Source organism: Pocillopora verrucosa, chromosome 5 (assembly GCF_036669915.1).
Source record: "Pocillopora verrucosa isolate sample1 chromosome 5, ASM3666991v2, whole genome shotgun sequence".
Taxonomy (NCBI): domain Eukaryota; kingdom Metazoa; phylum Cnidaria; class Anthozoa; order Scleractinia; family Pocilloporidae; genus Pocillopora; species Pocillopora verrucosa.
The window spans coordinates 18,529,249-18,556,218 of NC_089316.1; the positions used below are offsets into that span (position 1 = coordinate 18,529,249).

General features: G+C 37.1%; 1 protein-coding gene and 1 pseudogene across 1 annotated transcript; one reads left to right on the top strand and one right to left on the bottom strand.

Annotated features, from left to right (window-relative positions):
- LOC136281022 (uncharacterized) overlaps nt 1-26,970 on the top strand; it is a 214,887-nt pseudogene that overhangs the window by 146,495 nt on the left and 41,422 nt on the right.
- LOC131798054 (G-protein coupled receptor GRL101-like) lies at nt 174-10,954 on the bottom strand. Its single transcript, XM_066166465.1, has 16 exons — nt 10,911-10,954; nt 10,122-10,193; nt 9,616-9,687; nt 7,454-7,525; nt 6,844-6,915; nt 6,010-6,081; nt 5,572-5,643; nt 5,274-5,345; nt 3,847-4,843; nt 3,423-3,504; nt 2,941-3,003; nt 2,721-2,801; nt 2,029-2,073; nt 1,336-1,386; nt 671-721; nt 174-223 (listed from the first exon to the last, which is right to left on the bottom strand). The coding sequence occupies exons 5-16, from the start codon at nt 6,909-6,911 to the stop codon at nt 174-176; spliced, it is 1,704 nt and encodes a 567-aa protein (XP_066022562.1). The 5' UTR covers nt 6,912-6,915; nt 7,454-7,525; nt 9,616-9,687; nt 10,122-10,193; nt 10,911-10,954.

Genomic DNA, 26,970 nt, shown 5'->3' on the forward strand with positions numbered 1-26,970 from the left:
AATTAGTACAAAAAATTTGTAGTCAACGAATGACAATCATTTGAATAATTGAAAATAACGAATCGAAAGTGATCGAAATTGTGGGAGGATCACCAGAGAGAGGACATAAGCGAAAAATTCGGGAGCGTTGAAATAGTCGACGGTAAAATTTTGCCACTTCCTAAAGCCTTTGTTCAATTGCCACCAATTTGCCAGATAACTGTCATCCCTGTTGCTTCAGGTACTAAAAGAATGCGCAAAAAAGACCTCAATGCAGATGCCCCTCAACTTTAAAATATTTCGAATTTCGACTCAGAAAGCGAAAAAAATGTCGAGACTAAGCTGGTACTCTATTTCAGTCGAACGTATTTCAACAACTTAAAATTGAAAATATCTTGACATTAACCAAAGTAAGGTTATGTGTTCACCGAAACCAATGTGTACGACAATTGCCATATACATTTCATTGCTTGTATCAAGAGCCACGAGTTACATCAACGGCGAGCCTCCACATATAAAAAAAGGTTCCTGTAAGCACCTTAAACTTCAGTCACTTCTAGTCTCTCCTGTAGTCGGATCTTTCATAAATTCAATGTGAAATAATGGTTTCATAAAAATAGACACTTATCAACATTAGAGCCTTCCGTCAAAGAGTAGACAATCCTAGTTACAAAAGGAGTTCAACATATACCTTCTTTTTGACTTTTTCGTCGATGCTGGCTTTCACCATGATGAACAGCAACTGCAATAAAGAATATCCTTCTTTTAAATAAGTTGCAAATTGTTTGGGAGAGGGTCCAGCGTTGATAACAAATCTTATTTGAGTCTAACTACATTCAAACATGAATAGAACTACCCCCTTCCCTCCATTCCGCCAAAGAGGATTAAAACAGTTTCAAGCAAAATGTGAGAACCTCAACTTTTTTTTACTCACACAACTACCTACTATACTTAAGCGTGGGAAATTAGAAATTCGCTTTTTGCGTTCGAATCTCCGTCCCATTTCATTTTCTTTTCTTAGAGGTTAGCTTGCTGCTAATAATTATCTATTGATGTTATTAACCAGGTATTACGCAAGAGTCTTCCCACCAAAATATACAACGCCTCATGTTGAGTGCGTTAAAGACATAAATACTTCTAGTTTTGCACAATTTCCTTTCACACCTAGTGTCCGCGAGACTGCCAATCTAGAGTTAAAAATCTTTTTTTTTTGAATTTGCAATGACTCGTTACTTTCAGTAGGTAGGGAAGGCTTCTCTTATAAATTCCTTTATAGGAGAAACTTGGAGTCTTTTAGTATAAACTGGTGGTAACAGCCAGCACTAATAATATAGTTTCCTACAGAAAGTTCTTTACCTTCCACAATCTTTTTAGTGGCTGGTCTGATATCAAAATCATCCTCATAATCTGTTTCAAACAACAAGTAGAGTGAAACATGTCATGATTTTTGTGGCGCGTTTATTCTTCAAATGAATTTTACAGAAAATAATATTCGTGTGACGTAATTCAGATACGAAATCTAAAAAAAAAAACAAATAAACAAACATAAAATACTTTCGATAAAGTTTACTGTACAGTTTAGTTTCCGCATTGAATGCGCATAAACTTAACAACTTCTAGTACGATAGATTACTCAGTTGAGTTAAAACTTGGTTAAACTTGTCATACAGCTCGCATTGTTTTACATCTGCGAGTTTGTGCGCATGAGATAATCTGTTGTCATAGTCATACCTTTGCAAAAGACAGTTGATTTGATCGAATACTTTCAAGTTCTTTTATTCATTCCTACTACTTTATTTCTTGCAAAGTAGTTGGCGATTTTTAGGAACAGTTGTAAAAGCAGTTGACGTCATAGCTTCAGTACTGATATTGTGAATGAAGCGGCTGTCTACGACTTAATTTCATGTTTTTTCATGAATGAAGTTTCAAGAGGAAGAACAACAACATCAACTGAAATAATGATAATAATAATAATGATGATAATAATAATAATAATAATAATTATAATAAAAGGCAGGAAATTTTAATTCAAGTTAGAAGACATTATACCTGAGGAAGATGGAGTCTCATCCCCACCACAGGCTTGTTCCATTGCTGTGGATGGTTCAAATCGTTATGTTAGAGTTATTTATCAGATAATAAAAGCAAAAAGGTAAAACATTGAATGATCATTTCAACACGTATCATTCTTTTATTAGATCTGTGCCATATTGATAACGATATTACCTTTGTTGCACATGACACCTTTGCAGGTTTCTAATTTAAAGGGATGGGGATCTCAAAGGGGAAGTTCAGACACTTGGTCGTCGAAAAACTGTCGTCAGAATTGTTGTATGTAACTTGTGAAAAACCAAAGGATTTTTTTTGCAATTATTAACCAAAGGTGACAAAACCAATCACATTTATGTCATATGAGGAAACATTTCCTTAATCTTTCCCTAACCAAAATTCACACGTAGAACGTATCAAAATAGAAAAGAATAGTATGTTTCATCATAGGTATTTCAATTTGAAAGAGCTCACCCACTTCAGTAGATTACTTGATTAAAGTTGAAATCAGAAAGTCAATCACACATTAACATTAACATCAAAACATTATACAGTTATACACATAAGTAATGAATGCGAGTTCTGAGTCGACCTATTAACCTCAAAGATTTACCGTTTGATTCCCTAGTTTTCTAATTGGCTAGTTTTGAAATGATGTTTTAAAGAAATAAGCACACATATGGAATACTGACCCGGTTGCGGAGCAGGCAATTCAGGGGCTTCCACTTCTGGCACTCCGTTGTGTTCTATTACTTGCATTTCAATCTGTTCTCCTATGGGGAAGATAATGCAGACACAAAAACAAACAAAAAATGGGATTAAGAAGGGAAGAGAAGAAACGAAGGAAAGGTATTACACACAAAACCATAACGAGGCAAAGAGAATATACACATTGGGAATCACTATATTTACCCTCTTCGTTGTTAGCGTGTTCATGTCCATTTCCGATCTGTCCCTGCTGATTATTTACTCCTTCTAAGTAATAAAATAGCAGTAACATATCTTATTTCGTCCTCTCCAAACGGAGAATAAACTACTGTTAGGCCTATCCAAATATTTTAAGGGGGGAGGGGGGGTGTAAGTTTCCAAAGAAACTGTGGCGCTGCGTCGGTGGAGGAGTATAACACACCAAACTATCTCGTCCACATATTGATTTTAAAAAATCCTTCTACCAGTCAGATTTGTTTTTTTCCCTTGAAATTGAAGACCGAAGCTCAACCATTTATTACTTTTTAATTGCGTGGTTGCCCCTTAATAATTTTCTTAAGTAATAATTATAATTCCAATAATAATTCAAATAATTTTCTGAAGTGCATTTTCCTAATCTCTACTCACACCTATACCCCCTTTCAAGGCCTGATTATGATATGTGTAAATGGAATATAGCACCGTACCTTCTTGATTTTGTCCACTGCTGAAAATCGATCGAACATTGGACCACACCTTCCTCAATTTTGCTTTCAAAACAGCTTGAACCTATACAGTAGAAATTTAGTTAATAAAGTATGTCAGAATATAGATCAAACCGTTTTTAAATTCAAGTTGGTCTCCATAGTTATGACCAACAGCAGAGAAACAAACAAACAACTTTGCGATCATTCATTTCTTTTCCATGCCCATTTTTTCTCCTCTTGGGTTATTTTTTTTGTGTCATAAGGACATGAGAGAGACTGTCTTTGATTGACTATAGGAAAATTTCTAATTAAAAAAAAACCGTTGGGACCACGGGTGTTTGATTCAGATAATTATCTCGCAAAGATGTCTCTTAAAATAACAAATGAAAGAATGTTCCATTCAAAAGCAAGAGAAAAATGGTACCTGTGGAGAAGAAAGGGTATACAGCAGTGGGTTGATAGCTGAATTGATCGGCAAGGCGAACACTGCAATCCACACAGCCAGATCACCAGGTGGATCAAACGTTTTCTCGACGTGCGACTTGATGCCGATAGCAATGATTGGTATCCAACACAAGAAATCGGTCAGAATAATGAAGAAGACTCTTTTGGCAAGTGCTCTTTCTCTTTTGGCCTGTGCGCTTTGTGCTCTTGCTCGTATTTCACGAACAGTTCCATGCGCACCCAGCCGTCTGCTTGACGACCATGATTTCAACAAGATGGCAACATAAGCAACCGTAATAAATAGGAAAAGAGAAAAATTTAAAACGATAAAGATGGAAGTGGAGAATTCCCAGCCTTCTTGTAATTGCGGGGAAAGTTGCAGGGGCAGGCACACCACGTTTTTGCCATAATACCAGTCACCAAAATATCGCATTCCAGACAACGGAAGGAATGCCATGGTGCCTCCCACAAGCCAGATAACTACACACATAATACGGGTCTGCCTTGGTGTAATTTTCGCAAACGTGTAAGGAAACACAATGTTCTTGAGCCTGTCCCATGCAATCAGAGAAATCATCATAACAGACACCTCACTTGAAAGGACAGACGTGGCGCCATTGAAATGGCAAAACCAACCGGTGCGCCACTCATAGTCGTGCAGGTAGTATTCCCCTGACCATTGCAGGTCTTTTATACCTATAATGATGAGGTAAATACCCATGATGCCGTCTGAAATACCCAGATTTACCAACATAATAGACTGGACCATATTGTTATCAGGGAAGAAATACTGCCACCCAACTACAAACACAGACCCAAACAACGAAAGAAGGCCGACAACCCAAATACTTCTCCTTGGAGCAAGGTTGCGGAACATGGAGTGACAGCTTGCGAAGTTATCATTGAAGGCAAATTCGCAATCGGCATCCTGCCTGAAAAGATCAAGGTGGCAGCACATCAGGTTGGTGTCCAGAGTTCTGGAATTAGAAAAAGAAGAGGAAATTAGAAAGGGTTCATCGTTACAACAATGAGAGCAAAATAATAAAGATTATCGAAAACAATCGGCAAATAAGTGATCTATGCTGAGGCAAAGATGATTGGTAAGCATTTTTTCATAAATAAGTAGCAATTAAAATGTCTCCCGAAGCATGCCTTTGGCAATTTTATATAATAACTAAATGTGGCTTCATATCATTTCAGTATTGGAATAGATAGAAGATGTTGACGTGAATGAAAATTTATTGATCAACTGAACCAAACAGACTGAAGGAAACAAAATTAATAAAATGGTTGCATCACCCATATCACAATTTGACAAAGATTTCTACTTTAAAGGCAACTCAGACAACACTCGCCCCAAATCTCCTATTAAAACCATTGAGTTAAATTATTATAATGGAGTATTACACTCTGATAATGTGCGGCAAAAGCCCAAAAAAGCCTTTGGGGAGCTCAGCCATCAGGTTGTAATGCAAGAATCTGGAAGTTTAAAATAGAAGGTGAAAATTTAATTAGCATATAATAAATTGCATATCTCATTTTCCCAAATAACTAGCTACAAGCCTTTCTTTTGACTGCGACAAATTTAAAAGAATACCAACTTTAATACTCTAAATTAACTTCAAGCTGGGTCTTATTCGATTGCAATACATGCGGTTTTATTGTAAGTACCATGATAAATAATTGCCATTTACGGTGAACTTACAAAAATCGCAGTTCCTGGGCATGACTGAAAGTCGTGCTGGTGACATTTTGTATCTTATTGCCGAAGATATTTCTGTAAAAGTTAAGAACATAACTATTAATGAGCAGATGGTAAACAGGGACCTGCATTGTCTGATTCTTAAAAATTTAACCTGAAGTTGCCGTCGGAATTCTCATAGTTCTCAACTGTGTTTGTTTGTTTTTTTGATAATATCCACTTTTGCATAATAACATGTTTATAACAGGGCCCCTTTCTTTCGTCAAGAAAATAGAAAGTAATAAAATTACATTGTTGAGCATTACAATTTAAACCACGCCTGTTGGAGATCATGTGAATATTTTCAAATAAGAATTCCATACTTTGAATCTTACTGTTACGTACATTTTCATCTTCTAAAAAATTCTAGAGAATTTTTTGTGTGTAATCAGCGGTACTCACAGAGCCTTGAGGTTCTTGACGCCTTTGAAAATCTTGTCAGGCAAAGCCTCGATTCTGTTCTCCGAGAGGTATCTTATACAGGTAAAGATAATTTTAAACTAATACACGAGTAACATGGCATAACTAGGCATGGCACATCTAACTTAAAAAACCGAACCGATATCAAAATTATATCACAATTATATAGATCTGATGAAAAATACCGTGATTCATTTTTTATAGAAGCTAATACTTACAGAAGATACTAACCATATTTACTAAGGGGGTGTTCCCTATTATTGCTCCTGATTTTATATTCTAACTAATATCTGTGCTACCATCATCGAAGTATATTCAAAGGCCATATTAGAACTCAGGATACCAGGTTAAATCCCTTAGAAGATTAATCGCACGGCCGTTGTAATCCAAACCCTTGCAGTATTTATAGCCAGTATCTTTGTCTCAGCTAAATTAAAGCCATTTTTTTCTTTATTACAAATAGCTGTTATCCTTTCAAGTTTGCTTTATCATTTCGGCTCTAAAGTTTGAAGTTATAGAAATCGAGTTTACCCATCTAATGCGAGTGCGAATATAAACAGACATCTCATCAGTGCATTTAAGCCGCTTATCGCTAAAACGTTAAAAAAAACCTTGCCAATACACAATTATCATGCACTTCTTTTAGTATTACCTCTCGACATAAATGTGGTTAATTTCTAGACCGTTACATGTCAATTTGTATTCACTGAGTTAGTTTGTTTTTATAAAGCAGATGAATTGGCTGGTTCTAAAATATGTTTTAGATTGCGACAGATCACAATGAAGAATTAACGTCTTAAATCTAAATGTACTTACAAATCGAACAACTCCTCTAAGCCCTGGAACTGATCTTCATGAAGCCTCTCAATTTTGTTGTAGTCCATTTTCCTGAAGAAAGTGTCATAAAAATGTTAGCCTGAAATACAAATACGTAGCTTTGAAGTCATATCCCTAAATCTACTGTTGTCTTCTTAATTTACTGCAGGAAAATTACCACCGGTGAACTAGCTCTCGGTTTTTATATTTAAACATTAAACAGAATAAAAAAACAACGGAAAAAAAAAACCGAGATCAACATGTATTCTTGATTCTCTCAGATCAGAGAAACTTTGAATTTTATTACTAGAAACCGCTGCTGTTGGTCTGTTGTTTAAAGCTGAGTTTAAATTTGAAAGTCGTAAGTAGTCCATTGACCATTTTTACAAAATTATTTGGGTTGCTTTAGTATTTAAGTCAACAAACTCTACGCTTCTGTTACAAAAAATAACTACAAGACAAAACAGTTTTAGCTGCCTAGAATAAAAAAAAAAAGAAATGTAAATTTTCATGAACTAAGAAGCTGATTTACTCACTTCTTGTTGTTATTGCAAATTAATTCTTAAAGATAGTTTTCAATTTCTCTTAACTCAAAGAATATCTCACTTACAGAAATTTCACAGCTGTAATGTTCTTAAATATGTATGGCGGTAGGTTTCCAAGTTCATTATTTGACAAATCCCTTAAAGACAATGGTAACCAAAGTTACAAATCTATAATCATGAAATTATTGGCGGCTTTTGAAGAACAGTTGCCAATAAAATATTGTCTCCCTCTGCAGTAGTTTCCTAGTTGAATGTATTTGTTTTAACTTCCTTTGCAAAAGGGAACAATATAGATGGTTGATCTTTTTTTTTTTTTAACAGCTTTATTGACCATTACACATGTTACATACAGCAAATTAAACAGCCAAGAAAAAAAATGAAATATATGTGCAAAGTGATTTAAAGTGATAAGGTCAAAAGGGAAGGTGCGAACGGGACGCGAGGACCCATGCGAGGCACCTCCCATGGTACAAATAATAATTAAAACATGATCTACCAAAAGACGCCAAACTAGGGATAGCAGGGGCAGGATCGTACAATTGACCAGGTACAGGGATAGGATATGTCAAATTGATTGTACAAAAGGTGAAACATGTACTCAGTAAAAAAGTTGCGGAAGGAAGCAGTAGTTGAAAAACTGGTAGGGAGTGAAAATTTACAGATATATAGTTCCAGAGCTTAACAATACGATTAAAGTAAGAGGCCTGAAAAGTTTTACATACAGGAGTTTTAAGGTTATAAGAATTACTTAGTCTGGTTCGGCCGTGAGAAACAGAAGAAACAAAATCATAAACATTGAGATCAGTAAAGCCACTCCGACATTTGTAAAAAAAAACAAGATCTTTGAGTTCGCGGTCAAATGTCAGGGGAAGAAGTTTCAGAGTTAAAAGTCTGTCTCTGTATGACATCACGCCTACACGTTGTTTGAGGATCCACCTTGTGGCCCTCCTTTGAACCCTTTCAATTTGAGTTTCTAATGCAATCTTGTCGCGTAGGATAACTGAGACTTCACAAGTGCAAGATAAAGCGAGCGTTTAGCAGAGACATCGTTTAATAATGGGCACGTGTGTTTTAAAAGTCCAAGTAACTTGTTGGCCTTAGCAGTAATGGCATGGATATGTGTGTTCCAGGTGAGAGAGTTGGTGATGTTAACTCCAACGTCTTTCTCCGTGGACACACGCTCGAGCTCTAAATTATCAAGCTTGTAAATGAAGTCTAACGGGCTCTTTTTTCGAGTGATGGTTAGCACCTTGCATTTAAAAGCATTGAACCGGATATTGTTGTGCCGAGTCCACGTGTGCATGTTGGTCAAGGTTTTCAGCATAGACATGCAGTCATCGATGGTATTGATGTTGCGATATATTTTGGTATCATCAGCATAAAGGGAAGTGAAAACATCACCTATGGCTGCATCTGGGAGGTCGTTAATAAATAATTAAATCCAGCAAAAAAGCGCCGGTTATCACACGGTTAAAATATGATGTAGTGCGGACCGACAGAAACTTAAGATAATCCGTAAACATCTCGTGGGAAAAAATGTCATGCAGAAAGCTTTTTTCACGCAAAAAAGGAAAATTGATTAAAATTTGCTCTAAGAGATTTTGTAAAGACTCTAACAGTGATGAAAAAAAGAAGACTACAAAAACGCGGAAAGTATAATGATGTTGCTACCTCGCGTGCAGCAAGTGAATAATATCCAACATGAAAATTATCAACATGAATTAATCAAAATAGTTTATTATCATTGTACATTACTTTTATTATCATTGTTTTTTTAATGAGATTGTAATAATTATTATTGTTCCAGCCTTAGTTAAATGGTTTATCATGCTATGCTACAAGCAGGTTTTTTACTAGTAATTTTCAAACCTCCAAGTACGTCAACTTTACTCATCAAAGCACGTTTGCATAATGTAGCATTCTAAAATTCATCTAATCAGTTTTACAAAAATTGACCGTAAAATTTTCATGACACGGAGACAAAAAGTGAACCATGGACTTTGATTCATCGAGCAACTAATTTATTTTTATCACCAAAACTGTGCCGTTTCTGTAACGAAACATCAATGCTCGCAAATTTCGATTCATGCACACGTGTCAAACCTTTCAATTTTACCTTAATTGTTTCTGTTGACTGAATATGGCGCGCAGCTTTGAGAAATGTGCTCTCGGGAAATTTCATTGACCTCTTTTCGCACTTTTTTTGTGTAGCGATTACTTTACTCACAGATGTGTCAGGTTGGAAAGGCTGTTAAAAATTCCATCTGGTAGAGTCTTCAATTTGTTATTTGACAGATAGCTAATAGAAATGATGAGATAAGAAAGTGCGTCTCCTGGTAAATCATTCATTAAAGAAGTCATCGCGACACCTACCTAGTTCACAACAGATAATGATATAATGACCAGACACTTCATGGCACACTTTGATTTCGTTGCTGTATGACCAAAACCCTCTACTCTGATTATCAGAACAATAATGACGAAACAGTTTTATAAGGTTCAACTGGTTTATTTCCGTTTTTCGTTTTGAAGGTAATATCAGAAAATTTGAAAACGGAAATATTTTGTCTAATCTCGTATGATTAGAGACGCAGTAATATAGAGACCAGCGTTATCAATATAATCACAAGAGCAGTCTTGTTTTAGAGAGGAGACGACATGAAAAGCTAATAATAATACCTTTAGCGCAGTTACAAAGCTAATTTCTGAGGAGAGCGTTTACATGTAACTTACAGTTTTTCCAGGCTTTTTAGATCTTGAAATAATTCGGGAGGCAGTTCAGTGAAGCTGTTGTCTTCCAACCATCTGTGTTGAAGAAGAAAAATCTACTTAGTTTTATTAAGAAGCGTTTATAATTACTAGTCTTCTGGCTTGGTGGGTGCACGAGAGATAAGAGCAAAAAGAAATAAAATGGAAAAAATAAGAGTGGAGCAGAATAAAAAGCAAAAGGTTATTAGGAAGGGAGGATGCTGCTGCTTTACGAACATAGTTATTGTCAACAAAGGCATCGCGTGAAACACAATAAAACAGATAATCAAATTATGTATCTGACCATACATCACAACAAAATGCAATGCCATTCGATGCAATGCAATACGATAAAGTTCTCTGTAGTTATTCAACGAGTGGGAGGGCCGAACTAGAGAATGTTTGGCTTGAGATCATAGTGAACTTACCGTTCGGAGTGGGATGAGTGATATGATAAAACAGAATTTTGGAAGGACAATAGTAACAAACCGATAATAGTTTCTCAACCTGATGCAATGTTATACATTCATCTTTGATTTTATCTCAATTTTTCAATTTTTATCTGATTTGTATCAGAAGATATATTGATAAACCATCTCTAAAGAAATATTTTTCGATAAAAGAGGTGTCGTTCCCGTATCATTTCATAGTATAGGTCACAAAAAAAATATTAATTCATTGCTATCCAGCAAAGGGAAATTATAAACTTTTACTATATCTAAATTTGTATTGACGACAAACGCCTCTTAAAAAAGGAATTATATATTCACTTACAGTTCCTGTAAATTTTTCAAGTTTTTGAAGGCCTTTCCGTTTAACCCTTTCATGTCGTTGTCATTCAGATGTCTGCGTCATTTACCATATAAACTGATTAATAATAGAGTTATGATACGCCTGAAGTGAATCGCTCTAGGTAGGGGAATCGCTTAGACTTTTGTGGGCTGTTGTCCTTGACAGCTATTGATGTTGTGTTAATTAAGCAAAAATAGGCATCACTTTCATGAGTGATTAATTTTTTGCACTTCGTCCTTAATACTCATTAAACCACACTGCTGGTACCTCCATACTGGCACCACACACCTGTTGATGACTGTTTTAAAGAGAATGAATCTCTTAATGGCAAGTCCTGGACCGATATCTGATTACAGAATTGCTTGTCTTGAATGTGACAGTCGATGTCACTCTTAGTATAAATTTTTTTTAACGAGGAATCTGATGAACCTGTCTAGGTTTATCTATAACACCCTGACTTGTGTCAATTTAAAAAAAAAAAAACGCTCACAGGCTGTTAGAGCTGTCGTGCAGCAAAAGAGGCGCATCTTAGCCGCACTTCAAGAAAGATTTGGCAATATCTTAAGTACCACTGCGTCTGTAAAATTTCTTGTTCTATTAAACATGCGAATTTGGTAAGCAATTGAAAATGGGTCTGAAATCTTTAGGTAAATTTACGTTCGTATAAGACTCACTGTTCGCTAACTTTAAATCGTACGGAAAAGAAATGTTACTTACAAGTACAGCAACTTCGTTTTATTGTCAAAGATTCCCAGGGGCAGGTTGTGCAGTTGCATTTCAGACAAGTACCTAATGATAGAGTCCCCATGCATGAGTGTTGCACAGAACATAAATAGAAGCAATACATTACCAAATCACTTGAAAGTTGGTTAAGTAAACCCAATCTTGATGTGTAAACATAAGGATTGGACTCATTCGTATAATAACTGCGATCTCAACTCTTCTAATTTTCATTCATTAATGAACTGTATTATGATTTCTCTCCGTAGAAATCAATGGTATTGCCAAGAGCGTGTCATCCACCTTTTTACTTTTCACTTTCCTATTTTATGCAGCTACAATGATTAGCTCTTGTGAATTGAGTAAACTAATTTTTTTGGAGAGAATTTAATTCTTTATAAAGCTATGACCGTCATTTGAAGCTCAGTGAAAATCAGAGTCAAAATTATGTTTTGAAGCGACTTAATTCTCATAACTTTCTGCGCCGCAAGAACGTGTAATCAGGTGTATTCCGGCGGTAGAAAATTGCAACGCCCTTTTTGAGAATGATAATCATATTAATAGAAGTTCGGAGAAATAATTTTAAAAAAATGGCAGGAACAAGGGAACCTAAGTAAATACGAAACATAACACGGAAACTAGTATCGCATTCCCCTTCCCCTTAAGAAGGAGCTGTGTTATCAAATTTCTCCGGGCCTTCTGTGAGCTTTGCACTTTAATTTTTCTTGCCCTTGATGCAATAATTCCAGCACCTGACAAACGAATCTCCTTATTCATTGACAGTAAACTTTCACAAAGAGCCTGGATGTCGAGCAGTTAGTACTTAGAAGCTTAGCTGCATGCTCCTTACTCAAATGTTAAGAAGCATGTTTGCTCTGTTCTGGGTTTTAGGTTGTCAAACTTTAATAGAGATATAGCAGAACGGTTTTCATTGCAACTATATATTTTTGCACCTAAAATTATCAGTTTTCAGTTATAAAAAGTAAACTTCCAGTTCCCTGATCCATGTGCACCATATAGTGAAAACATTTAGCATTACATCAGATTGGTCTTCAGTTTTTCAAATATTTTTCCACATTATTTTACTTATGGTCTTGCGACAAAAAATCATTAAATTTTTTGTTGTTGTTTCGTTTTGTTTTTTTAATACAACTGAGAGATAATGAGGGTTGCCTTTGCCAGCTTTCGAGTAGGTCATCGTAGTTCATCACCCACAACATACCAATTTTTCCTGAAATCTCCTATGTACGGATTTTAACACAAACCTCCAAATACTGTCATTCTTAATTGTTTGTTTACTATCGACGAAGGCGTCCGAATACCATTCCAAATATCAAGCTATCAGTTAGATCTTTAACCATATTTTAGAGGTAAAATTATTTGCGAATTATAAACTCTAAAAGAAAATTATCATTGTTATGCGTTGAAGGTGATTTCTAAAAATAGAGAAAAATCTACTTACAGGTACTCCAGGTCAGTGTTTGTGCTAAAAATATTTGACGGCAATTCCTTTACCGGATTACCGGACAAGACACTAAAATTTTAATAATGAGAAAATAAAGTGAAAAGTGCATTCAAAACAGGTTAATTGTTGAGGTATATTCATGCACTTCAAAGTTAGAAACCTCAACAGGAGCAAAAAGAAGTATTTTTCAAGGCTCTCTAATAGAAGTTAGCAGGGGTAAGCGGTGAAAGTACTGCATACAGTGGTCTGGGTTCAAGCCCGCCGACCAGATATTCTTGGGATTCTTTTCCCATGACGTCCCAGTTCCAGTCCGTGCCTGTTTTATAAATGACTGGATAGTCTTCTAGTCTCAGTAGGGTTTTTCCTCCACTCGATGTTTGCTCTCTTCCTTGTTTACTCTTAAATTTATCATTTTGGGATCATCATGTGGGGTCCCATCATTAGGTGAGGGATCATCATGTAAGGTATTTTTCACTAATAGGATTGTGTTTTCTCAAACCGGAATGAGTAAATACATAGATTAATGGTTGTGGCACAATTAAGCCCTGTACGCAAAAATCGCCCTCGACAGGTATGGGTGCTTCACACTTTAATTAAATGAAAGACCAATGCCAAAGTTTTCCGATAAGCATGAGTAGGATACAAATACCAAATCATTTGCACCTTTATTTTTCTTTCGTTTTTCTTTTGTACGCCGTTTCGCTTGAGAATATAATTTCTTTCAACGTAGGACAAGGCTTAAAATTCATATTGTTTCCGAGTCACGCTGGTTTTATGATATTCCAAGGGTATCCATCCGAATCCGAAACGTTTCCAGCTTTTCCACGCTATTTTGGAATGATTGACGCACACGGCCTCGACCTCATGCAAGATCTGTAAAACCCTCTGAAAGTGAAGTTCCACCGGTTAACTTGCCTCTATCTAGTGCCCCGGGAAGACATGTAGATAAATTGAAACGTTTGATCCAACAAATTCAGTTGTTTACTTCAAATCAGAACTGTAAGCTAAGCCACCACTCGATATTTTCAGATTTGATACACATTGAATTTTGTCAGGCTGAGGCAAACAATATTTATTCACATGCTAGACTGAACGCACTGTGCTAATCTATGATTAGTATTAGAGACTTTTTTCATCGTTCGTGTGGAATGTGTCAGTACGAAAAGTACTATGTAATTTATTCATATTAGTATTTTAAGTTAAGATTCAAATTTTCCAGTGGATAGAAGTAGCTTCTCAGTTCGTTTCGAACTGAGAAGCCATTTGAAAGCCGCACTTGAAATTACTTCAACCGTTAAATCAAGTCGCTTGACGTAACTAGGCGGTAGAAACAGAGGCGGTCACAGATCAAAAATCTCAAACACACACTTAGAAACGTTACCTTAAAGGTAACGTGTAAGGCGACTGCACCCAAACTTTGGGCTGAATTGAGACTTTCAGACAATTTAGAAAAAATGGCGACCTTTATTTTAACCGATCAGTCTCACGAAATTATCGAAACGGGAAATGCTAATCCACAATGAATATATAAGACTTTACATCTCATAGTCGAGCTTCGCAACTAAGCATTTAGTATTCAGGCGATTAGTCAAACTTTTTCCCTGCGACCAAAGGTTCTCTCTTTCAAATTTTAATGGCAACACATATTCAACCCCAAACCCGGTGTATCTAAATGTAATTGGTGAGGAAAATGTTTCACGCGTTGCAATATTATAATATAGGTTTACATTCAAATAAACTTCGCTTCTAACGCTCGCTAACAACTCCCAGCGTGCATCGTCGTTAAAAAGCTGGCTTACATTTTTTTAAAATGATTAGCCCTAGTCAAAGGTACTTATGGCTACATATTTGATTAGTCGAGTCTGCATCCCGCCAAAGAAAATATTTGCGGTTCCCCAGCTCCTTCCAACTCACCATCAAATTGCTTGTTAGCCTTGTTACTTCCTCCAACACCTTCCATTGTTTCTTCGGAACTTAAAATTCCGGATTTTTGTGAAGATTGTGACCAAAGGGGAGTTTGCCATTTGTTTTACTGTATTCTGCCTTTGCAATAGACATTTTTTTAGAGTTCATCCGCTTTCTCCAATAAAACTTTCTTCTTTCTGGGAGAATTCTTATAGTTACACTGTGACTCACGGCTTTCTTCTAGCCTTTCAGCAATAGAAAGGCAACAACAGTTGAGTAGAGAGCGCACTTCACGAGCCACAAATGGCCAAAAGGGTTTTCAGTGGGCGATACGCAGTGCCGGTTTTTAATTCCATCGCACTCTTATTTATGTTCTCAATGTCAGTCTTTGTTGTTCTTTCTTTTGTTCTGGTGTCAATCTCCTGATATACGTTTTTACCCGGTTGACTGATGCTGGAGCAAACAATACCTTCGACTTTTCAATCAAAGCACGCACTTCCCCGCTCGATCGGCGGATTGTTAGCAGATCCCAAAGGGCTTATGCTCTGGGTGTTGTGCAAGTGCGTTTGAACTTGATCGTCCTGATTAGCATTTTTCTCTTCAGGAATATTTTCGCTGATTACAATTATATTTTGTATAAATTTCTTCTCTTCTCTCGCATCCAAGTGGCGCCTTCCAACTCTTTGGGAATTCTCCAACGATTTCTCCACGCAAGTAGCCTAATCGCGGGGGATTTGGCGAGTTAGACCAAGGTGTTTATATCCATGTTGATCCCAAATTACCATCTTGATTTCCATGTAATTAACCTTTCTTACGGTATTTTCCATGGTCGTTTGATTTAACCATCAATTGCACTTTTCTGTTTCATTCAAGCAGTGTAGAGTTCATCTCCAGTGCCCAATACTGCCTCCTTTTACCCTTTGGTTACCTAATGTGTAACTTAACTTGAAAACTAAAACGTTCTATACCTGCTCTTGAAGTCACCCAGTATCTCCCCTTTAAGGCTCCACAATTAGCAAGGTATACTAATACTTATTCAGATGCGTCTGGGTGCTCCAAGCTTGGCTTGCCCCGGTGTAGAACGAAGCTTCTAGCGGTGGAGCTAACACAAGACCACACTACTTGCCGCTAATATTATCATTATTATTATTATTATTATTATTTATGCTATCATTGTCATTATCAATATAGTTAATATAATTACTATCATTGATATTGTAATTACTTTCATTATAAGCTTTTTTCTTTCTGCTTCCTCTGTTTTAATAATGACCACCTAATTTATGCACCAATTTACGGCCTAATGATAAATATTGAAATGGTGTTTTTATATACGGCGTAGCCTCTTTTTATTACGTTAAAGGCTATTTCAAACAGCGCATTCATAGACATATCAAACCCGCAGTCTCAATTTGCACTGAAATATAGATCTCCATGAAACACAGACCGTACAAACAACGATGAAAGGGTTCATTATGAGTTCATGCGATTTTCAGTGCAGTAAATGCTCTGGGGTATTTTGAATTAAAACAAATTTCATAAAAGTGCAGTATTTTATCCGAGCAAATATGAACAAACTAAAATGAGAGCTACGTGTCACAAAAATCTTGGTTGTTCCTTCTGGTCATCTCATATGTTTCTCTAACCATGTTGTAAATAAATATAAAGACAACTCCTACTTACAGATAATACAGACGGCGGTTGTTTCTAAAAATGCCTGAAGACAAATTCTTTAGCTTGTTTTCGTCAAGACTCCTTTTACAAGAAAACATATCAAAGTATTGATTAAGTTAAAGATGATGAAAAACCTAAATTTTTCCAAGTATTAAAGCTTTATACAAGAACAACAATAACATCATCAACCTTACTACAAACTCTTTGACTCAAATATGCATGATATCTATTCAAACGATGTTTATCTTACTTCAGTTTTCTCTAATACTACGTAACAGAAAAAAAGCATGCAAAAAGAAAAACAACACAAAAAGGAAAAAAAAGGGAAAAAAAGAAAAAACATCCTTAGCATCCCTGTACACAAACAAGAAAACAACAACAGAAAAAAAAAGTTGAGAGAGAAACAAGACAAAAAACCAATAAAGCAAGTAGCAGCCTTTGTAACCCTGTGTACCACATGCATAGGGATTGAGGAAGGTAGTCGGGGTGGGGAGAGTTAAGGTTAACTTGAAAAAGTCATTTCTTATATTACCAATCATATTCTTCTTAAGAGAGTCTCTGATAGGTTAATGTCTATTTAATTTTCAATTATTCTCTTTTTCCATAGACACCTTATTTCTTTTAGAAATTGGAAGACTCAAGTATTATTTCGTCACAACATATTTATTTGCGTGATTTATTGCGTTGCTTTAAGCTTGATTTTTAAAAAAGTCGTTGTAGGTGGATATTGGGCTCAAGTCCCGCTTTCGCTCCACTTTATCGCACATGCTCCTGCGAAAAGTCTTGAATCCACAGCAATGGAGAGAAAATCGCCATTTTTTGTCTTTTCCAGGTAACCAAGCTTCCTATCCTAGCAGAGTTAGTCGTTTCAGCCTCTGAAAATTTCTCATAAACTTACACCCTAACGTTCCAAAGATACTTAGGCTGACAACCGATGAACCGGATTGAGTTTTTCTGATTGATGACTAAAATGCTTAGCCTTAGCTAATAATATTGTTTATGAACAACAATACACTTTGTGACTTTAACGAATATCTGATCGTTGCAATGTCGTAACTGTTACAGTAATCCCTTTAGTCTTTCGTTGTCCCTGCCCATCGTTCCTTTATATTGCTTGCATGATTAAGTGGCTAGAAATGTTTTTGTTAAGAACCCAAGTTGCTGATATAGCAACGTATTTATATTTTCGGGTAAATCTGTCAATACCATTATTTAGTTTCGCTTTTCGGGCGAAGATGTCTTTAAAGACATCCATCCATAGGTTAACCATTCATCAATCTGCTATTTTTCAACAAAAAGGATTTCAATGGCGTCATAGGAAACATCATGATGTTCGAGTTTCTGAAGTGGCTTGTTCCTTACCATTATGAAATAAAGGGAGAACGCAAACAATAGTTTACGTAGAGAGCATTTGAAATAGCTTAGACATTTTTCGCAACGTTAGCTCTTTTTGTAATTGAATCTGCTAATGTCAATCACCAGTTCTCTGTGATATATGAAGCGAAAGAGTTTTCCTGAACTGATCGATTTATTTCAATTTCCTTTGTAATTGTTGGTTCGGCTTTCTTAATAGCGATAGTCCGTAAAAATGAAGCCAGATGGAAAAGCTGCGGATAGGCAGGTCCACTGTTGGGGTTAAATATTGCTTGTAAACTTGGCTAGGGTTTTTAATCATGAAATTTATATTTTAAGTTCTGTTTGCGTGGGAAAGAACAGCTCAAGGCCATTTGGAAACCTTCAAGAACATGGAAACGAGGCTGATTGAGAGCAACTTTTCAATGCGTAGGCTGCCTTTGCTCTCACATTTTTGTATTTTTATGATTATGATAATGATTATGATTATAATTAGGATGATGATGATAATTATTATTATAGAAGGGAGTGGTTAAACGCGCTATTCAATTAACTCAGTTTTAGGTGTTTTAATATCCCTGAAAAACTTTAAGTTCAGAGGCTTGTAGCACTGTACATATGTCGAGTTAGAACAATTTGTTAGTTTCTAAAACAACATTGAGCTGCAGTGAATTCAGAGCTGGGAAATTTCAGTGCGCTCCCACACCTCCCAGTATGATAAGGTTTCTGGACATTTAAGTCTTAGTCTCTCTAAGAGCAGACCGGTGCATTTCGGTCCAAAAAACTGATCTCTTTCAAACTATTCCCATGAATCGGTCCAAGTCTAAAATTATTTGAGACCACCTTGGTTTTCCGAAATATTGAAAAATAAATTTTTCCCTGGCGGAAATCGCGTCCGCGTTCAAAGGCCTGTTTTTTACAGTGCCGACCATCATAAATGGCAAAAATTGCAGTGCTCGTCTGTTCACAAAATTCTTCTTCAAGGAATATTTTTTGTTTCGCATATTTAGATCGATCCTTTATGGGAACAAATCACGTACGTTTTTCTTTTTCAACGGTTTTTGACATCTGTTTTGCCTCTGCTTCTGTGACCGTCAACATGCAACTTTCAATCTCGCTTCTGCTTTAAAGTCAAACTTGTTCCCGATGACATTTTTATTCAGACTAACTAAAATAAGATAGAGGAATATGCAAATTCAAAACTATATAGTGATTTCGGTGAACTTTTAGCACAACTGGTACATTTCCAAAATTAAAACCAACACTGCATAAAGAGCGAACTCAATTATATATCAAATATCGACGAACAGGGAAAGGTGTGGGTACCGATTTGTCTCCGGTTCACGTAACATTTTCCAATTATGATCTACTCACATTGGCGTCCAATTAGTTAATTTAATTTATAAGTATTCTATTTTTAACATAGATACCTTTTTTCTTGTAGGAAAGGAAAGACTCAAGTACCTTATTGGTACTAATTTTCGCGGGCACTTAATTTCGCGAAAAAAAGGGTTGGCATGTTTCACGGGTTTTTATTTTCGCGATTTGGGTGCAAAATTCCGGAATCAATTTTCGAGAAATTATTTCGATAATTTTATTATTATTTTACACTTCTTATTGCTGAAAATCATCAACTCTAGCAAAACCAAATTATAGAAACTGCATAATATACCAAAGGCATAGTCAAAAACATTATCCTTATGCTTAACGTTCTTTGTTACTGTATAGTACATATTTACACTGTAGCCGTGAATTAGACCAGAGCTTGTTTACCATTGCCATAAAGTTATTGGGCCTCTAATCAATTTCAAGGGCGAGCTCAATGTTAGTGAAGGAGTCTTCTGGAGGGAGATCTGTTTGTCCATCTAAGAGGCCGGAGATCCCGGCTTTCTCCCATCCTTTCGCAATGTGTCCCACACCAACAAGACTACTCAGGTGGTTGTAAAGGTCCACCAACAAGACGGTATTAAGTGGTTTTAGGACTGTTAGTCATAGATCTACATCAATATTAGTGCTGTCGCCTCCCGATTTTATCTGCTGCTTTACTTCTTCCAAGTACCATGTCGTAAACTTGTCCTTGTTAAATCTCTTGGCCTCCCCATTGACGGTGAGATTCAGAGGCTGAAAGAAGTGGGTCACGTTGGCGGGCACCGACACAATCGCAATATTTAGCGGTACCAGTTTCTTCAAAACCTTTGCGGTTTTTTGGCCTCTAAACACATCCCAGATCAGTAGAGCTTTCTGAGTTGGCACCAGTTTAACTCCTTTCTTTTCCTCTCGACATAGGGGCGATTAATTTATCTATCAAGGTTAGAGTTTCATCTTCATTACAGTAATGTTTCGGATTCTGGGAAATCGCGATTCCTCTGGGGAATTTAAAACCTCATCTTTGAGAAATGTAAGCTTACATTCTTTAAACATTCTCTGGGAACTGGAGGACGAGTGGTTGTTCCAGCTAGGCGAGTAAAATTGCAGCGCTTATAAATGGACTTCACCCAAGTCACCGTAGGCTCAAATTCTCTTAAATATGGCGTCTTATTACTATCAACAAGCACCAGCGCTGTTGCCTTCACGACACAGGAATTAACTACTCCACCTCTGCTTCTAAGGCTCCTAAGAAGAGAGATTAAGATACTGTCCGGGTCACAGAGTATTGGTGGTCGCCCTCGGGTGTCACTCGGGATAGCAATGACAGTTGCATCTGTTTTACCTATTTTCTTCTCCTCGCGTAGTCTCTTCTCATAAGCCCGCTTGAAAGTTCTTACAGTGCTTTCCTTTAATATGGGGAGTTCCTCCTTGAAATGATTGATGGCTTTCGAATTACCATTCGCACTGGCATATTTCCAAATCTTGGCGCATGTTTCAGCCGAACAGTGTTGGTATTTTCCTCGTTTTCTTGCTGCTGAAGTAGCCGAGGAACCTTCAGTCGAGTGAGGATTCACCAAGCTCGCAACGGACGATTCCACTGCATAATATTCGACATCGCCTAAGGAAGTGCTTTCTTGGCCTGGAAAGTAGGCCGGAACAGCAATTTCCAGATCTTCAGTGGCATCACAATTGTTTGGACGCTCCGTTACGTTTTTCTTTTGCACCGTCAAACGGCAACGAAACAAGGACATTTTACCAAAGAAACTTAAACCAGAATATGGCGCGTCTTCGCAGCGCTGTAACGCTGATAAAGGGAACAGAGAGACTATTTTGTTTTGTTTGTTGTTGGTTTCCAATCTCAGTTTACAAATACTACGTGTTACGTTAAGCTGACACAATACAATGGACTGCAACAGAACACCCACATTGAGGGGAACAGAAAACACACCAGATCTTGATACGGCGAGCAGAGATTACAGTGGGTCTATCACGTATTGGTTTAAGTGCGGTCTCCGCGGGTTTCACGTTTGTAAAGAGGCTTGGAGACCGATTGTTGGAGAGCAATTGAAATGCTGCTACGAGAAAAACAACTGTTACGATCGCTATGCTATTGCCGCGACCAAGCACCTTCGAGGCCGTCTTGGCGACCTGGAGTTGGTCACTTGCCCGGGAAAATTTCCAGAGCAACACGCTTTTTTCTACTTAGAGGAGTGATTGTTTGTGGTAAAGTCATCGGCAAGAACCACAGAGGATCTCCACTAGTGCAAGGAGTATTGGAAATTCACTTACAAGGTACAGCTGAGATGGATCCAAAAGGATCAAGGCAATACTTAAAAACTATAAACAGGTTGTCGTTTCAAATTATAAAAAAACCCAGGATAGATGGCCATTTCGATGACTGTACAAAACAGGTGCTGAAAGGACCTGAAGATGACGATAGCGATACAGACGAAGAGGTCAAAGCAACGCAGATAGTGAAATTTGACAGTCACTGTTAAACTGTTATTCGTCATCTGTAGGCATGCCATAAAGCTTTTACACATTATACACAATACGTAGACTGTTCTGATCCTTTGGACCCTGATCCATAAGTTTGCTCATCGTAACAAAAGAGACGTAAATCCTTCATCAGTCAGTGTAACCAGATTTATTCGAAGTAAATTTTCGCGGTGAAACGAGAAAGGGTTTTCACCAGCGAGCACGACAATACAATGACAATCCCTAAATCACATGGAAAATCAATACCATGATACCTTGCTACAATGCTAAACTGTGTGGTAACGCTAGACGCGTGACACGCGTGACAGAACATAGACATATGTTTCCTCGTTAAATTGTGAAAACAAGGAATATAGGAGGATATTAAATTTCGCGATATTAAAGTTCGCGGGATTTTTTTTTCGCGTCGCTTTAAGTTCGCAAATCGCGGAATTAAAGCGACGCGAAAATTAGTACCAATAAGGTAATTTTTACGCTCATAATTTGTCACTTTATAATTTAAGCGTTATTTATTTGCTTGATTTATCTCGTTGCTTTTAGCCCATGCTCCTACGAAATGCCTTGCCTCCACAGCAAGGTAGAAAAGATTGCTATTTCTTTTTGTCTTATCTCAGTAACCGGGCTTTATATCATCCGCAAGCGGAGAAGCTCGTTTCAGCTTCTGACAGTTGTTCATCAACAATCGTCTTTGCAGCAAAGCCTCGTTTCACAATCCGTAAATATTTTTCACGGGTATAGTCTAAACATGTCACCTGACCTTGCAACCGAGGAGTAACTTGTGATATTATCAAACTTATTTTCCCCAAATTCAATGTAAGTCCCAAATAAAAAAATGCGGTTGTGACTCTAATTTACATATACACTTTATTTCAGCACGACAATAGTTAAAGCTGGTGCTTTTATGGTCTTGCATCTGAGTACTAGGTTTGCAATAATTTACAAGTTACTTAAATACTAAATACTGCAACCATTAAAAATACATAAAATCGTCATTACTTAAATTAAAGGTTGAGGCGGATGTCGCTTTGAAATAAGTCTCTTAGTTCATGACTCTTGCTCAGTTTCGAATCTATAGTCCATCGTTCATTTTTGCTCTATGCCGATATTTGAATGTAATTGTATTCCAGAAAATAGCACCCGTTATAACTAATAGACTGTTCTTGCATATACTCGCGGGTGCCTTCAAGAAAAAAATATTCGTGCGCGCGCCGTTTTTAAAAAAACACAACTACACGCTGCATAACAATAAATCGATTAACCTGTTTTTTCCTCTCGTGAGTCAAAGGAAGCAAGTACAATAAAATGAGCGTCATTTAAATGTATTTGCAAAAAGTCATCACAAAGAATCAAACACCGAAGTGTGTCAGTATTTTCCCGCAATCCAACCAAGAGTGGGCGTCAGTAACTTAGAACCCATTTTACTCCTACTTTCATATTTTGTAGCTCAATATGTCCTAACAATTGTGGTTCAGTTTTTTGTGAAAATATATTTCAGTTTTCAAGAAATGACTTTTCTCGTTCGATCGCTAAAATATGCACATTTTCACCGTGAATATTAACCGAGTTGTGTGACCTCGTGTCATGAATATACTTGACTTCCGGTATTCTGTCAACATAATCCTTTGTTTTATCATCTAAACTTAATCCCCTGTCATTGCTGAAGCTGGCAAAGGAATATTTATTTTTTGGTGAATACTTTTGTCCGACATACTTTTCCTATGTCGAAAAGTAGCATAACAGAATCTAGTGAGCTTCTAGCTTTTAAAAGACAAAAGGATAGTTATAAAGTTACTGTAAATGTTTACTTGTGTATTTGTATTGTTCAATCCTGAGACGAACTCAAAGTCCGGCAAAATTTACTTGCTAGCGACTATGAAATATACATGGTGTGCCTACTTGTCGCCACCGTTTACTGTTATAAATTACTACAGTAACTTTATAACCATCCTTTTGTCTTTTAAAAGCTTGAAACTCAGTAGATTCTGTTTTTTCTTAATAACTCGACTGCATGTTACATTTACTATTATTATTTTTTCCTTTTTTTCTTTTGTTTTAAATGGCTTGTTCAGGTAATAAGCTTTAATTTATTGAAAAGAAATCGCCGATGCAAAGTCATTCACAACGAGATTCAGAGAAAGTTTTTGTTACAAAATTTTTGTTTGGGGCTACTTTCATATTCCATTTTACATCATATCTTACACTTTTCTGTTCATAAAACTTTCTCTACATTTATGAACGCAAGAATCCTCTCTCTAAAAGCAAAGCAATTTATCTGGTTCAATGTTGTACACATTTCTCATTTCCTATATATTCCAGCCACCCCTCAGAGACATTAAAAATATTTTACACCCAAAAGGCTTGGAAAAAGGACACAATGGAAACAAACCTAATTTAAGCACTCGAAATAATGGATATCAGCACGGAGAAAAACCTTTTTCCCCATTGCCTGGTTTTGTTTCCTATCACAAATCATTCTCGGAATTATTATTTGTGACCCTCCACGGATTTCGGGGAATAAGGTGAACGCACGCACACGGCACGTTATAACACGCTCGCGCGCCAGTAGCATAACACGCTTACCGTGCAGATATGTATATAAAAACAATTGATTCTGGAAAGCGTGTTGGTAGTCATTTTTCATATCTGGCCAGCGCGGTAGAGCTTTGTAGAACTCGCTAAATTTTTTTTTTTTTTTTTAACACGTTAAGTTCCTTTGTTTCCTCAACACGCTAACTTATCTTTTACAACCCAGCTTAATTTGTCACTTGCGTTTGTCAAGTATGTTACTAACAGAATATAAGCGAAAATGAAGATCTCCTGTCCTTTTCGAAAATTGTAATAAAATAGGAGACACTCACGACAAATCACTTTCCCTCAGGATTTCCAAGAGGAATTCAGTGAGCACGACGTGTTTCACAAGGTCCAGAGGAGCTCAGTTTGAACACATGAATTACTGTTTTAAAAGTTAATCCTAGCGCGTGAAATAGAAATCCTTATCGCTTCACGCAGTTAATAAGCCCTATCAATCCTTTAGCAACAGATTACCGGCTCCATGTCCCCCTAACGACTAGGTCGCTGTTTGTCACTCTATGCAAGTCGGCAATTTTAAAATAAATAACCACTAGTTGGCCGGCGCAAAACGAAGCTTTCCGAGCGAAGCCGCGTATTATTCATTATTATATACATACCGAGATTTACGCGCCAAAATTCATCGAGACAAAAATAGTTTCTTCGCGCTAGAGACCCCAGCTGATTGGTCATACGATTATCATTATTTTCGCTAGTGAAAAAACCGTAGCGCTTGCTCAATATGTTACTCTGTTCCATGAATTTCTTGTTTTGAAAGGCAAGACGAGGCAAATGAACGAATGACCCCTCAAGCGCTGAACAACTTTAGTTCCTTCTAACGGTTCGCAGAAAAGAAGACAACTAGGAATACGAGCCTAATTCCTTAAGGGCATTTTTCGCTAGCTTTTAGCGCCATTTGAAGGAAAAAAAAACTATGGACTTTGCCTTATGACGAAAAACACCAAAAAAAAAACCAAGCAAAAAACACGACGTTGCTCTGTTCCATGAATTTCTTGTTTTTAAAGGCAAGACGAGACGAATGGACGAATGACTCCTCAAGCGCTGAACAAGTTTCTCAGCGAGTTCCTTATAACGGTTCGCCAAAAAGAACACAACGAGGAATACAAGCCTAATTCCCTAAGGACTTTCTTCGCCAGTTTTCAGCGCCATTCGAAGAAAAATATAGTATGGACTTTGCCTGAACTCGGAAAGCGCCTCAGTCAAAGCAAAGGGATCTAAAACGGAAAGGGATGGGCAACAAGCCTAATGCTTCTGCTGCTTTAAGTGAGGAAGATATTCAAGTTCTGTTTGAAAAGGATCTCTCATGGGAAGTTCCAGGGCAGAAGCGCTTTTAAACACGGTATGGCTCAACAACATAATCCATTTTAAGTTACTAGGCTGCAAGGAGCATAGACAAATGTGTTCAAGGGGAGACGTAAAACTTTTTCAAAACTTCCACAGGGCAGGAGTACCTCGAATTCAATGAAAGACAAACCAAAACTCGTACAAGAAACGATCCACGGAATGTGATAGCCATCGCACCGAAAATGTTTTCTGTGCCGAACAACCAGAAATGTCCAGTAAAAGCCTACAAAGTCTACGCAGAAAAGCGACCCGCGGAAATGGAAACCAACGATGCACCGTTTACTTTGACAGTACTCAATGTAAAAAATCTGGCAACAACGACGTACCGCCAACTGCTATTATGCAACTGTCAGGACACAAAAACGTTCAAAGTATCACTCGGTACTCTACCGTCTCACAGAAACAACAGTTGAATATGAGTCACACTCTCACTGGAATGAGTTCGAGAGAAATAACTCCCCAGTCTGGCTCTTCTATTCCGGAGAAAAGAAAGCACGAGTTTGACGAACTCACTTATCCAACATTTCGTCCAACTTTTTCTCAGCAAAGCAAGCAAGCAGCACAGCAGCCCGTTTCTCTTTTTTTCGGGTGCTGTTCTAAGCGGAGGACATACAGGTGTGGCAATAAACACTTTAAATCAATCGCCCACACTTTCAGTGTGAGAGGAAAACCCTAGCAAAACTTACAAAAGAATCAAACCTCTTGATTCGGATTCTTACTGGTGTTTGTCCATTCAAGCATGCGGGTCCTCATAAGCAACAAAAAATAAAGTCTCGGGTTTTTCGACATATTTTCAGGATGTCTTATTTCATTCTTACTAGCTCTGCCTTTGAACGGCATTTTTGCTCGATAATTTAAATGTAAAGTATTTTACAAGGAAGCCATTTCAGTGCAACTCTCGAACTGTGAGGGCTTGACCGCGCGTTGTTTTCCTTTGAAAGAAAATAAAGATATGTTTATCTTTGAGTTCTGTTCGCTTTTAAATCCAGGAACGTATATGATAAATAAGTTATTTCACGGTTGGTTCACTTGTGCGAATTTTATTCACTCCTTGTGAATAAAAATCGTACACGCTCACTAGCCGTGAAACAACCTACAATTGTACGCTAATCTTGGCATCTTACG